Genomic DNA, 15,033 nt, shown 5'->3' with positions numbered 1-15,033 from the left:
CAGTGGCTATGAGACCATGATTACATCAGCTATGTCATGCCCAGAACATAGTATGTAACAACCTTTTGCCTCTTCTATCCCCCTTTTTATCATTGTTAGTTTTTCTTCTCTTAAAAATACTTTTATTAGTTCTTTGAGAATTCCGTACAATATCAATATATTTTGATCATACTACTCCCCATTCTTTCCTCTAATTTCTCCCAGATCCGCCACACCTCCCATGTCCCCTTCCAACTTCATGCTCATGCTCTCTCTCTCTCTCTCTCTCTCTCTCTCTCTCTCTCTCTCTCTCTCTCTCACACACACACACACACACACACACACACACACACACACACACAAGCACACATCTCACTATGAAGCCCACTGTCCTGAAACTCACTATGTAGACCAGGGTGGCTTCAAACTCACAGAGCTCTGCCTGCCTCTGCCTCCCAAGTGCTGAGATTAAAGGTATGCACCACCTTGTGAAGCTTCTTCCTTTCTTTTAAAATAATATATTGAGTTCAGTTTGTGCTGTCCATTTGTTACTGGGTTTGGGGGTCATCTACTGGAGCGTGGTTGACCTGCCAAGGGTCGCACCCTTGAAGAGAACGTCTCCCTCCACCAGAAGCCATCAGTTGTCGATAGCTCCTCAATAAGGAGCCCCACACTAGACTGTTGGCTGATTTGATCTTTACAAGCCTTGGTCAGGCCATCGCAGATGCTTTGAGTTCATGAGTGCACTGGTCTCATCATGTTCAGAAGACAGTTTTGCTCCCATCATCCCAAACCTCTTGCTCTTGAAATTTTTCTGTCCCTTCTTTCTGGATGGTTCCTAAGCTTGTGTGTGTGTGTGTGTGTGTGTGTGTGTGTGTGTGTGTGTTATAGATGTATCATTTGTTTCTGTTACTCTTATAGTCTTTCTGACCTCTCTTCTACAGTATTCCCTGAGCATAAAAATGGTAGTATAAATGTCCTTCTTATGAATTTTTCCAACTTTTTTTTGTCTCCTTAAAATAATAATTTCTAATTAGGATAATTTTTATTGTATTTCTGGCATTATTGTATATATTTATATTAACTCTAATCTTTTGGGTTTTTTTTGTTGTTTTTCGAGACAGAGCTTCTCTGTGTAGTATTGTAGCCCAGACTGGCCTCGAACTCACATAGATCTGCCTGGCTCTGCCTCCCGAGTACTGGGATCAAAGGCATGCACCACCACTGCCCAGCTTAACTCTAATCTTAATAATGATAAATTATCCCCCACTTTGTACCTGGGGAAACTGAAGCATAGATTATTTGATTGATTTAACTGAAGCCCTAAGGGAAGAGCCAGACCAGGACCTAGACAGCCAGGTTGTTAGATTCTTATATATTATATGTTAGATTCTTATATATTGTATGTTAGATTCTTATGTATTGTGTGTTAGATTCTTATGTATTGTATATTAGATTCTTATGTATTGTGTGTTAGATTCTTATGTATTATATGTTAGATTCTTATGTATTGTGTGTTAGATTCTTATGTATTGTATGTTAGATTCTTATGTATTGTGTGTTGGCTCTGTCTTCAGTGAGAAAAATAGGGAGTGAATGTTGGTGGTTGGGGCTGTGTTCCAATGAAGCTTTATTTACACAGATAGAAGCCTGGATTGGACTTATAGGCTACAGCTTTTCACCTTCCATCTTAATTCCCCCAAGACAGAACATTTAGTAGATAGAAAAACATCATTTTCTAGTAAGATTCGTGAAGGAGAAACCACTGGGTAGTTCAGTGGTTCTCATCCCTCATTCTAACCTTGAGCTTCCAGAAAACAAACATCTAAAGTTGATCATCCTACTAACTTAAACCTCAAGTCAACTTGGATTAGTGAAATCAGTTCTTAGTCTCCCTCAAAGTGAAAGATGGTGACATGATACGATCAGAAATTCTTACATCAAAAATCTGTACAATCTGGAGGGTGGTGCTCCGTGGTTAAGACCATGTTTGTACAGATGACCCAGGTTTGGTTCCCAGCACCTACATGGCAGTTCACAACTGCCTGTTGTTCCAGTTCCAGGAGATCCGATACCTCTTCTGACAAACAAGGGCTCCTCCATACATGTGGTGCACATATATACACTCAGGCACACACACACACACACACACACACACACACACACACACACACATAAAATAAAATTTAAAGAGTCTATGCAATTCTTGTATGTTATTTAAAAAGATAAAGGCAAAGCTAACTGGGCAATGTCTTGCATTTGCTCTTGAACCTTAAAGCTTTTGTTTTGAATTTTCACTGTGTTACTGTGCCAAACCAGAAAGAAGCAGGAAGAGGCTCTGGGGACTTTGCCTGTGGGGAGGGGCAGGAGGAGACGCTGGTCTGCAGATGACCTTACCAATCCTGACTGTGCCTTTTGAGCAACCAAGCAAGTTCAGGAATGCTTGTTTTATACTGAGAGATTTATATCATGAAATTATGATAATAGTCTATATCATAAGCATATCCTAAGTCATAATTCAGAAGCAAGCTCATATGTGAAATTACTATGATTACTGCCCACCCCCTACCTTTGACACAGTCTCACTATATAGTTCTGGCTGGTCTGGAACATACCTTGTAGACCAGACCAGCCTTGAGCTCACAGGGATCCTCCTGTTTCTGCCTCCTAAGTGCTGAAATTAAAGGCATGCACACTATGCCAGCCAAAAGTATCTTTATTAAAAATAACTTCCCATATAACAATGCTCTAGGTCAAGCCTAGAATGTTTCCAAAGACCCATATGTTCTAGACTTGATCCTCAGCTGGGGCACTTAGGAGACTGTTGAATTTTCTTCCTTTGCTTCCTTCCATGAGGGAGAACACAATCTCTACAAAACATGCCTGCAATGATCAACTGTTCTTCTACAGGCTCCAATCAATGGGCCCAAGTGACCATGGATGGAAGCCCCTGAAAGAGACAAAATAAGCCCTTCCTCCTTTAACTTGATTTATCTCAAATATTTTGTCATGGATATGGAAAGCTGACTAACACAAACAGTGAAATACTTACTGTTGAAAAGAATAAAACAAAAATTTTGGGTAATTGTACCAGTCAGAAACATATTGTTATTGTGTTAATACTTTCATGTACACATATATCCTTTCTAGATTGAATTTTTATATTTTTTGCATTCCTAAAGTGCCATGTGGTTCTTTTGGGTTTCCGTTGTGGAAATGGATTTCACTTGTGTTTCCTATTTGTTGTTGTCTTGAGTGTGTTTTGAGTAACAAGTCCAGAAATGCACCATCATTCATAAGACAACAGAAGAGTTAGTAGGTATTATGGCTGGAAAAGGTTCAACTTATGTTATCAGGTTCAGGCAGAGCATATTTAGAGTATTTAGACACTTTCTTATTTATTCCTTGCTCATTATTGTCAAATTATTCTTTATTGAAGTCTTTCCTCCATAGCATCTGCCCCACCTTGCTGTGGATATCGCTCTGTATAAATAAAATGCTGATTGGCCAGTAGCCAGGCAGGAAGTATAGGCGGGACAAGCAGAGAAGAGAATTCTGGGAATGGAAGGCTGAGGCAGAGAGACGCTGCCAGCCGCTGCCATGAGTACCAACATGTAAAATACTAATAAGCCACAAGCCACGTGGCAACTTATAGATTAGTAGAAATGGGTTAATTTAAGATAGAAGAACTAGATAGCAAGAAGCCTGCCATGGCCATACAGTTTGTAAGCAATATAAGTCTCTGTGTGTTTACTTGGTTGGGTCTGAGTGGCTGCAGGACTGGCGGGTGAGAGAGATTTGTCCTGACCGTAGGCCAGGCAGGACTGGAGAAAACTTCAGTTACACCACCTCTCTCTTGAAGTCATCTTTGACGTCTAGAAGATGGAGCCATCAGCATTACAGCCCATGCTCTCCGAAGCCTCCAGGATTCCTTTTGTGACTCTGGGATAGAGAGATGACGTGTCTATCAGGTACTATTTACATGATCATGGAAGGAGATGATTTCCATGTATTTAATGTGAACTGTCACTTTAAGGAAGATGCTACCTCAGTCTGTTTTTTCCCATCCCTAACTGTCATCCTCACTGGAATCCAGAGGTTAGCAGTTACTGATAACATTAGCAACATCAGTGTCACCAGCGGCCTTTCTAGAGGCAGACCTAGGGGGCTGGTGTGGGAATCAATAAAGACATGGTATTGCATTAGTTTTCATTGTTTTGGCAAAGGACTTAAGAAAGTCAGCTTATAAAACTGAAAGATTAATTTGGTCTCATGGTTTTAGAGGTGGTAACCCATACTCACTTGGTCCTGTTGCCTTCAGGACTGTGGAGAGGCAATTTATCATGAAGCATGTGATGCAGAAAACTTCTCACATTAATATATATAGGAGGCAAAGAGAGAGAAGAGGAGGGGTTGGAACACTGATAATCTCCTTTAAGGGCACACCTCTGTCACCTAAAGTCTTCAGTGAGACCCCACCCCTGAAAGTTTTCACTACCTATCCGAGTCATGCTGTGGGTAGCAGAACAAGCCTTCAATGCATGGACCTTTGGATGACATTTAAAATTCAAGACACAACAACTATTCACTTCCCAGTACATAAAAGATGGACAACTTCTATTCCTTTGAGACTAAATGTGTGCATCATGATAATTACAATCTAATGTCACGTGAACCTGGAATGCTGGACCATTAAGCAGCCTGTGATTGATGGATCACATGGTAAGAATGTATTTAGTTTAGGAAGAAACGATCAATAGTTCCTTTACCATTTTGCATTCCCACTAGAAGAGAAGTATCATTCTTCTACATAAGTACTTTACCATTTGTTTTGGGATGTGGACCATGGGGATAGATGCACAGTGATGCACCATTGTTTCAGTCTGCGACTCCCTAATGACATAAGAGATGATCATCTTTCATAGGTTTACTTGTTATCTGTTTACCTTTGCTGATGACATGTCTGTTCAGAACTCTTGTCTCCCCTTTTTGGACTTGGTTGTTTTCTTGTTGTTCAGTTTTAAGATTTCCTTGCGTACTTTGAATTCCCATGTGCATTTTGTAAATTTTTTCTTTCAGTTTGTGGCTTGTCTTGCATTCTGTTAATATTATTCATATTTGACTATCTAACCTTAACATCATGGTTCAGTTATTTTTAAATACCCAAGACATCTAAGTTTACAATTGTAAAAAAAAAAAAGTTTGAAGGATCGTCATGTTCCCTGTTTACCATTGACCCCTGTTGTGAATGTCTGCATTTGTAGAATGGATCAAGTCATCAAGCTCAGGCCCGGCTCAACCTCAAACCTCGCCTTCTTAATGGGATCATCACAACTATGATCCAAGAGTCAGCTAGTGGCCTGTCCAAATTGGCTGGGTCTAGCTGAGCTGACATTTTTGCTGACTAGAGTCATGCTATCTTTGCCAGTTTGCTGGAATAGACACAGACACGGATTGGGTCACCACGAAGACATTCCTGTCTTGTGAAGCAAGTCTGTTTATTTTAGGTTTGCCAGGACTAATGAATTAAAACATTTGGACTCCCTACAACTCGCTGTTTATCAATGCTTCTGACAGGAGGAGGAGGGTTTTTCTTTTGCTCTTGCTTTTTCTAGAAACATGACAACATCCTGGCTGTTGGAGTAGCAAGGAAAGGAGAGAGGGGCTGTGCAAGGAAGCAGAGCAGGGAGGTCCTGTGGGCTGGGACGCCGGGGTCTGGGGCAGAGCAGGTAGTAGTATGTAGCGTAGACAGCTGTCTCTGCCTCTCAGAGTCTCAGTGGCTGCTATGCAGCAGGTGCAGACTGGTCTCTCGCTGAGTCTTGACTCCACACACGCAACAACTGGCCGAGGCAGTGGCTGGCCCTGGATTACACAAGTGCAGACTCTCAACTAAGTGAGGTAAGGCAGCAGGTGTGAGACTCAACTAACCACTCGGAGCACCGGCAACTTAACTAAGGCTCTGTGACAGTGGCCAGGAGAAGGGACCAGCAGCCGGTTTCCCCGGGGAGGTGTGATGAAAAGGCAAGTGGTAGACGCAGTATCTACAGGACCTCGACATCATTCTTTCTGCAGGAGACAGATATTTTCTGTTGTGCTGTCCTTAGCTGTGTTCATCGATTTTATTTCTCTAGCTTGAAAGCAGAGCAGAGGTCTGTTTAGTAAACTCCAGGGGTAGATTTCTACCTCATGTGCTTCATTTCTTGACACAGGAATGTGTAAAGGGATGTCCCTGAAGAGGAGTGAGCTTCCCATCCCTAGAAGTCACGCTCAGGTGGACTGGGTACTGTAGGATGCCCAGAAGAAAGACTTTTCCTTTCAGCTACAACTTTGGGGGCTTTGGTTGGTTTTATTCAGTTTGAGACAATCTGTGCTATTTCTTCAGAAACAGGTGGCTAAGAGAATACTTGATACTAAGCCGAGGAATCTGCACAGAAGTATGCCGGAGGGTTGTTTTTGTAAAAGCAAGAAGTCCTGTGTTAAGTCATGGCAAATTCAGGATACCATCCTTTTGTAACTTATAATTACATGCCATGGTGTGTAGAATGTCTGGTGCTTATAGCTATTTGTAGGGTTAACTTCATGGGCTTAACAGAATTTTAAGTGGCTCATAAATGGTCATTGTGTTTTTAAGCTTTACTGGATGGTTAATATAAGCCTATTTTCTTTCCATATGGTTCCTGGGATGGCTCAAAATGTTTGTATATCTAAATACACTTGTACAAATGTATGCCTTGAACTTGTCCACATAAGTAATTGTAAAAACAACACTCAGTGTTCTGGAGACTGTTTTTAGACACAGAAAAGCTATGGGAAAGAGAAAAAAAATCTGACCATGAGAAAATGTTCTGCTACAGCGGTTCCCAGGATCCTGCCAAGGATGGCTAAAGACATTATTTATGTTTTGCCATTTTTGGAGACATTTTCCTTAAAATATCATGCAGGTTTTTTGCTTTTCTGCCAACGTGAGATGGAGAGGAGAGAGTTTAGGAGAGGCATGACCAAAAATAGAAATGTTAAACATATGTATTTAAATAATAACCATATCATGGGTTTATTATAACATGTTTTTCTAGTCCCACTGAACATGAAATTATCAAATATCTTTCTCAAAGTATAATTGGGTTAAATTCTCTTAAGAACAGTTTTTGTTTTTCCATCTTATGCAAATGATGCTTTCCACTAATTATTTCTAAGTTTACTAACTAGGTAATAATTTAATAGGTAGAGCCAAACACTCATAGGATGTTTTTGGGTTTTTTGTTTTGTTTTAAAGACAGGGTAGCCCAAGTGGTTTCAAACTCACTCTTTAGTAAATATTGCCTCGGATCAGCTGATCCTCCCTCCTCATGCCCCAAGTGTTGGTGATTGTAGGTGTGTGTGCCCCGTGGACAAGTTTTGTTTTGGTTGTAGCCTGCTGTTAAGAGGTGAAACCTTAGGCATGAATGTTTAATAGATTTCTAGGTCATTAGATGGTTAAGAATGTCATGTTCATACTACAAGTGTAGGACAGTTAAAATGGTTTGGGGCTTACTTTAAATGATTCCATTATATTGATCCTTTACTACTTCCCAAACAAAGCATTGTATTTAATTTAGGCATTGTGTGTATGTGTGTTGTGTGTCTGCATGGGTGTGCAGGTGTACACATGCATGTAGAAGTCACAGATCAACCTTTGGAGTCATTTCTCAGGATCTGTCTTCCTTGTTCTGTGAGATCTGGTCTCTCACTAGTACATGGGGCTTGCTGCCAATGAGGCTAGGCTAGTGGCCCTGGGGGCCCCAGAGATCCACTTGTCTCTGTCTCTCTGTTACTGAGGTCGTCAGTGTGTACCACCATGCCCCTCTGTTTTACACGAGGATTGAAATCTGATCCTTCTATTTGTATGGCAGGCACTTCACCAGCAGATCCATCTCCCCATCCCCTAACTCAGCTTTTAAGCATGGAAAAGTAGCTAAGTCTGAAGCTATCTGAAAGTCTATTAAAACTATATCTTTTGAAAAAAAATTATTTATTTTATGCACATTGATGTTGCACTATGGGTGTTGGGTCCCCTGGCATTGGAATTACAGACAGTTGTGAGCTCCATATGGGTGCTGGGAATTGAACCTGGGTCCTCTGGAAGAGCAGTCAGTGCTTTTAAGCCCTGAGCCATCTTTCTAGCCCCAACACTGTAGCTTTTTTTATATTGTTTCCATTTAAAAAAAAAAAAAGCAATATAGGTGACCCTCAAAGCCAGGATTAAACTGATCAATAGGAAGGGATATTGAAAATATGAAGTAGAGATTTTTAAAACCACATTTCATTCATCCTCAATGTCTATTACCAAAGTAATTTTTGTGGAAGTCAGAAAAATAAATAAATAAAAATGGACTAGGTATTTACAACATGGGAAAAGGCAGCTTACTAGCTTTCCCTTCTAATTTCCGAGGGTCTCTGGGGAGTGGAAGTATGATGCTGGGTAAAGTGACAATGGCTGTCTCTTGTCCTTACAGCTGGAAGACCCAGGAGAAGGCCGGGCCTCAGGTGCCCACATGATCAGCACAGCCAGGGTGCCTGCAGATAAGCCGGTGCGCATCGCGTTCAGCCTCAGTGATGCCCCAGGTATGCTTGGCTTCAGGGGAAAGAAGGGCTGCCTCCCACACTTGCAGAATCCTCACTGGATTTCGTGATTCCCGTGGAGAGTGTTTCCAATTGCGTGTTTGCATGACCCGATGATGAGAAGCGTAGGCTATTCCACCACACACAGTTAGACTGTAGCTTCCAGAAACGCCTCTGGCAGTTCCCCCCACCGCTTCGGTTGGGTTGCTTTAACTTCTCCTCCTCCCCCGTTTTAGCTTTCTTTTAGGATAAGAATCATAGAGAGGGAACCGTTTCTAAGGATAGAAAACGGTGTCATGGTCAAAATGGCAGGAGGAAGTGGTTATTAAGAGCTGGCAGTTGGTTAGATAATATAAAAATATCACTGTCCCCACTCCAGCCACATGTGTGTGTGTGTGATGTCGGCTTCTCACTGGTGTTCCCACACTTCCGGCTAAATAAACAGGCTTCACCAGGAATGATGAATGGGACAGGTGAGGAGGGGCCTCTCTAAATAGTAAGGTCTGAGGTGAGCCTGCCATATTTAGAGCCTTTCATCATGGCTCCCCTCAGTGACCTCTTAACACACATATGGAATTGCGCCACCCTTGAACAAGGGGCTCCAGCAGTGGGAGGTCACGATGGCTGGGAGAGGAAGGTCTGGTTTAGAGCATCAGTGTTGCTCTAGTTTAAAATCACCTGCTCAGACATTACCATTTAAACTTCAGGTCTTTTGAGAACCACGTCTTACTTTCTTTCATGCTCTTTCTCTCTCTGTAATGTCCACAGAGGAGTGATGTTTTAAAAATTAGCGTTTCAGGGCTGGGGTGAGAGCTCAGCCAGTAAAGTGCTTGCCATGTACTTTAGGACCCATGCAAACACGAGGACCCGAGTCCACTTCCCTAGAAGCCTTGTGAGCAGGCTGGGCATGGTGGTGCATACTTGGTGCACACTTGTCAATCCAGCACTTGGGCGGTAGAAACAGAAGCATCCCTGGACTCGCAGGCCCAGCCTCGTTAGTGAGTTCCAGGATAGTAAGAGACCTGCTAAAAGAACAAGGTGGGTGGTATTTGAACAATGTTGTCCTCTGGCCTCGACACACACACACATACACACACACACACACACACACACACACACACACACACACAATATTTATGTGTGAAAAGGGGCAGAATCATTCCAAAATAATGTAAAGTAAGAAATTTGGCTCTGGAAATTCTGGCATGACACAGCCATATGCTACGTGATTATATAGCCATTCATCACCCTAAACTTTCCCAGATTGTGGTCACCAATGGGGCATGTATTAGAGTATGAAGAGATGAAACCTTGGCTCTTTATTGTGTGTTTTTCTGACAGTCTCCCATGACCTGTTTTCATGTACTGTCTCTCCCACTCAAGGGTTATTTGGTAAGACACTGGTCAGGAGAAACCACGAGGAAGATCCACTCCAACATAGAAATAAACACTACATTCTGATTCTCTTTGCATTAGGAACTAACTGATCTTTGTTATTTGTGTTAATTTAAACAATCATACAATGTAGCCATGAGCATTCTGTATCTACAGGGTGGAATTCTGAGGCCTCAAGACCACATTGTTAGTTAAATAATGCAGTTATGGTCCAAACACAAGTCCTTATACTTACAAGTCTAAGTCCCTTCATTACGTCTTGTTACTTTTCGAAAAAGTACAAGAAAATTCCTTCCAGTTTTTAACACTCGTCATAGCTCCAAATTTCAAGGAATGGCCTGTATACAGTGAGTAGTCCTCAAGACACATACATGCAATTTTATAATCCAAGAAGAAAGGAAGTGTCTAATTTCCCTTCTACTTATGTCCCACAGAATATGTCTCATTCTAATAAACAGGTTTACAAAGAAATTTTCAGTCCATAAATCTTGCTTTACCAAGTAAAATGTACCATACCAGAAATGAGCCACAGAGAGGTGAGTCTCATCCTTGGGCTGAGTGAATAAACTCTTCTTTGAAGTCCAAAATGGTAACTTGAGATTTGTTTGGCATTGTCTTTGAATGCTCTTGATCTTAGCTGAGAGTTCTTGAACATTTTTAATCAATACATTTAAATTTACATTTTCAGTCTCTTTTTTAATTTTAAATGTTTTCAAAATGTCCATTTTTGAAATTCATGTTTCTTTTTTTATTTAAAACACTTTCTTTTCTTTTTCTTTTTTTTTAAAAAGATTTATTTATTATGTATACAGAAGAGGGGTGCCAGATCTCATTACAGATGGTTGTGAGCCACCATGTGGTTGCTGGGAATTGAACTCAGGACCTCTGGAAGAACAGTCGGTGCTCTTAACCTCTGAGCCATCTCTCCAGCCAGAAATTCATGTTTCTTAATAGATCTCTTTAAAAACAGTTTACACTTTAAGTAATTCTTACCCTCTACTTCCACAAAAAGATGCTTAGGAAGGCTTATATGGAGGCAGAGGCAGAGGCAGGAGGATCTCTAAGTTCGAGGCCAGCCTGATCTAAAGAGAGAGTTCCAGGACAGCCAGGGCTACAAAGAGAAACCTTGTCTTGGAAAAACAAAACAAAACAAAAAACAAAACAAAACAAAACAATAAGAAAAGAATCTACCATGATTTATTATTTTAACCTTATGACCAATATGTTTCAATTTGTCTAGGAAGGATGACTGACTATAGTGTCTAAGGCAGAGGGTAGTTCTGTGTTTCTCAACCTTGCCTGATTACATCACTTGAGAGCATCCATCAAGAACACATGTTTAGAAAAACCAAAACCAAAACAGAAAGACATGAAATTGTGAGAAAGATTGGTTGGGGGCACTAGGGGGACTTGGAGGGAAGTAATATTGGATGGGTATGCTCAAAATACATTGTATAAATGTGTGAAATTATGAAAGAATAAATAAAAATATTAAGGAAAAAGAATACATGTATAAAGGTACTACTCCTATTATGCTGCTCTTAGAGACTCACTACTTCTCTTTAAGGAAGAAGAAAGTCCTCTTATCTGTTTATACACACCAGATATGCAACATTTCAAGAGTCACTCAGAGGCCGAGGACTTGGGACTTTTCCATGCATACAAAGTTGTCAGTTCACCAAAGGATGCTTTGCAGATATTTGGGACACTCCCTCTGAATTCTCGAATAAGGAGTGTGTGGAGTGTCCCACAGGCACACAGTAACATTTGCCATCATGCAAGCTATACATGCCTTTTGAATTCCAGTGTGTGTATTCTGTGGACCACATGTTTAGGAAGGAAAAAAAAAAGCAAAGGGAAATCTCCTACTCTTTAATAGCAAATGGGGGAAGGAAGCTGGCCTTTTGAGGAGCAATTCCTCACTGTTGGATTTACTATTGATGAACATGCAGAGGCAAAGGGAAAGGGAGACATTCTTCACTTGTGAATAGTGATATTTGTTTCTCTTTTTGAAGATCCTTTATTCTTTGACAATTTTATACTTGTATACAATGTATCTTGATCACATCCACTCATTTCTTTTACTTATGTGTGTGTGTATGTGCCGCACTGAGACGAGAAGTGGGCACTGGGTCTCTTAGGGCCAGAATCACAGGCATTTTCGGGACCCAGCGTGGCGGGGCTGCTGGGACGAGAGCTCTGGTCCTCGTGACCACACAGCAGGTGCTCTAGCCAGTGCTCCATCCCTCTGGCCCCCAAGAAGTCACTTCTTGTGGGACTAATGTAGTTAGGAGTTGGTTAATTTTAGAATTTTCAGCATGTATTCCTGAGGCATTTAACACAGAAGTCTAGTTTTGAAGTTAGAGAAGGATGACTTGGGGCTCATCTTCATCATTATTAGCACGGTCTGGGATAGGCTGCCTATTCAGCCTTGTCGGAATTCAGTTTTCCTTCAGTTGCACAGGAAGGTAAGAGTGAAAGGCCACCTTATAGGCAAAGCTTTTAGCAAAGTGCTTGACACAAATGCAATATTCAAGTTGTCCCCATCATTACAGTAACTGGTTGTGGAATAGTAAGACAAATATAAACTGCTAGGGATTGTGGGCCCCATGGACGTTCCACATTGCTCCCTGATGCCAAGATGTACGTCACAGTGTAGCTGCCTGCTGTTGTTTGGGGGATTAGTAATCTAGTGAGTGGCTAGTGCTATATTGCTTGAGTACAGAAGCAGGATTTGGGGAGAAATTTGTGGAGTCCTACAGATACAGTCACCTCTTCCAGGCCACTGTCAGAGCCCTTCACTAAATGATACTTAGATAATTGCCCTGGAGGCAGCTATCCCTGCCTTCAATAAGCTCAATATTATATCCAAACCAGGAATTCCAAAATGTTAACTTCCTAAATGAGGCCCTCCACTGAATTAGTTTTCACAATAGCAAATGTGCCAAAAAGAAATACGAAACCTTACCCTTGAGCTGTTGTGAGAACCACAGGCTCCTTTCTCATGGGGGAGAATTTAGAATTGGACAGATGTTAGGATTTCCTTTAATTACAGAGTTTTCTTTATCTTCAACTGAGTTAACAAGGGTGGCATACTCCCACATATATTTAGACTTTCCATCCCACTCTCTCTCTCCAAGGATACTAGCATCAGCCTAGACTAGGAGCTGTTAATATTTTGTTTAAAAAGATTGAGTTGTTAGAATTTTCACATTAGGGCACAAATTAACCACACAAGACTTAGTTTACAAAATCCAGGATCCGCTGTATCAGAGTCACAAAAAGTATTTGTTTTTATCTCAAAAATCCAGTGTTGCGTCCAGCAGTGGGAATGCCACAGACTAGCTGAAGCAGCCGTCGCCGTGGGCACTCCAACATGGGGCAGTGGTTCTCCTGGTCAGGTGCACGTGACCGTCAGACAGACTGTTTCAGACGTCCCTGCCATTATCCTCCCACCAACCTTTCCTACTTTGGATAATGTATCCAAATCTCTCTCCTTAGGACCCAAACGTTTCTAGTACTTTCTCCTCTCTATGCTCTTAATCCCTTTTCTCCAGGAAGACTAACCACAGTGAATATTGAGACTTATTTTTTAATCACTAGTCTGTTCATCAATTGCTTTACCCATTCACTTAATAGAGAGCAAAAGGAAAGTTCTGCTGGAATTCTGGATGCTTGGTAAACCCAGCAAGGACAGAGGCACCATGACAACCATTTTTAACGTTAGAGACTCACCACACATTTATAAAATCAATAATACAATATCTATAGCCGCTTGGAGTTCATTATTATCAATGAAAATTCTTTGAGATGCAATCAGATTTTATTTATTTTGGTTAGAATCTGTTGCTTAAGTTTTCAAAGAAAGGCTGTAAAGGAAGTGGATGTTTATGGAGTACATTATTGTTTGTTTTTTGCTCTTTTGGAGGGCCTGCCACCCAGTTCCCAAATCACACACCGAGGCTTATTCTTGCTTATAAATGCCCTGCCTTAGTTTGGCTTGTTTCTTAGAAGCGTTTCTTTTTGTTTTTGTTTTTCTTTTCCTTTGTGGACCTGGAGTTACAGACACTTGTGAACTGCTATGTGGGTGCTGGGAATTGAACCCAGGTCTTCTGGAAGAACAGCCAGTGCTCTTAACCACTGAGCCATTTCTCCAGCCCTGAAATCTTTCTTCTTCTTTTTTTGTTTTGTTTTTGATTTTTTTCTGAGGTGTGGCTTTCTTTGTGTAGCCCTGGAGCTACCTCTGTAGACTAGAGCTGGCCTTGAACTCACAGAGATCTGCCTGTCTCCACTCCCTGAGTGTGGGATTAAAACATTCACCACCACCACCCCTTTGCTAGCTTTTCTTAACTTAAACTTAACCTGCCTGTCTTTGCCTCCGGGCTTTTCCATTCTCCTACTCTGTAAAACTGACTCTTACTCCATGGCTTGCTGTATGGCTGGGTGGCTGGCCCCTGGCGTCCTCCTCCTTCTCTGGCTACTTCCTTTCTTCTTATATTTTTGGTCATGAGCCTAGCCTTTAATGCCCGAGCCATTTCTCCAGCCCTCTTTCCTATTTTAATCTCAGATTTCCCCTTCTATATAGTCTCTCTGCCTGCCAGCCCTGCCTATCCTTTCTCCTGTCTACCTATTGGCCGTTCAGTTCTTTATTAGACCATCAGATGTTTCACACAGGCACAGTCACACAGCTTCACAGAGTTACACAAATACAACATAAACAAAAGTAACACACCTTAAAATAATATTCTGCAACAGTACGTAAAATTTGTACTTGTTTCCTACCATTAACAAGGCCACAGGAGACTTTGTAACCATTTGTACAAATGTTGCCTAAAGGAACCCAACCAACAATTAGTAAATAGGGGTGCTTCAAAGCCAAGTCCTGGGTGTTTTTGTATCACTCCCCAGTCAGAAGTAGGCCCATACAATGAGAGGAACTCATGAACTGCTGCATGGTTGTGCAGACCTACAGAACTCAAGAGACAGAAGCAGGAAGATTTCCACAAGTTCCAGCAAAGCTCGTTATATAATAAAGACCCTGTCTTTTTTTTTTTTTTGGTT

The 15,033-nt window shown here is 41.4% G+C and overlaps 1 protein-coding gene across 1 annotated transcript in view; it reads left to right on the top strand.

Annotated features, from left to right (window-relative positions):
* Positions 1-5,623: 5,623 nt before the first annotated feature.
* Map3k7cl (MAP3K7 C-terminal like) overlaps positions 5,624-15,033 on the top strand; it is a 39,890-nt gene continuing 30,480 nt past the window's right edge. The window contains exons 1-2 of the mRNA XM_059277151.1: positions 5,624-5,877; positions 8,472-8,580. Of these exons, the coding sequence (XP_059133134.1) occupies positions 8,511-8,580 (70 nt within the window). The 5' untranslated portion in view covers positions 5,624-5,877; positions 8,472-8,510. The remainder of the gene's footprint in view (positions 5,878-8,471; positions 8,581-15,033) is intronic.

Source organism: Peromyscus eremicus, chromosome 12, assembly GCF_949786415.1.
Source record: "Peromyscus eremicus chromosome 12, PerEre_H2_v1, whole genome shotgun sequence".
NCBI classification, from domain to species: Eukaryota; Metazoa; Chordata; class Mammalia; order Rodentia; family Cricetidae; genus Peromyscus; species Peromyscus eremicus.
The sequence above is the reverse complement of the archived record's forward strand: the minus strand, read 5'-3'. Positions and strand labels throughout refer to the sequence as shown.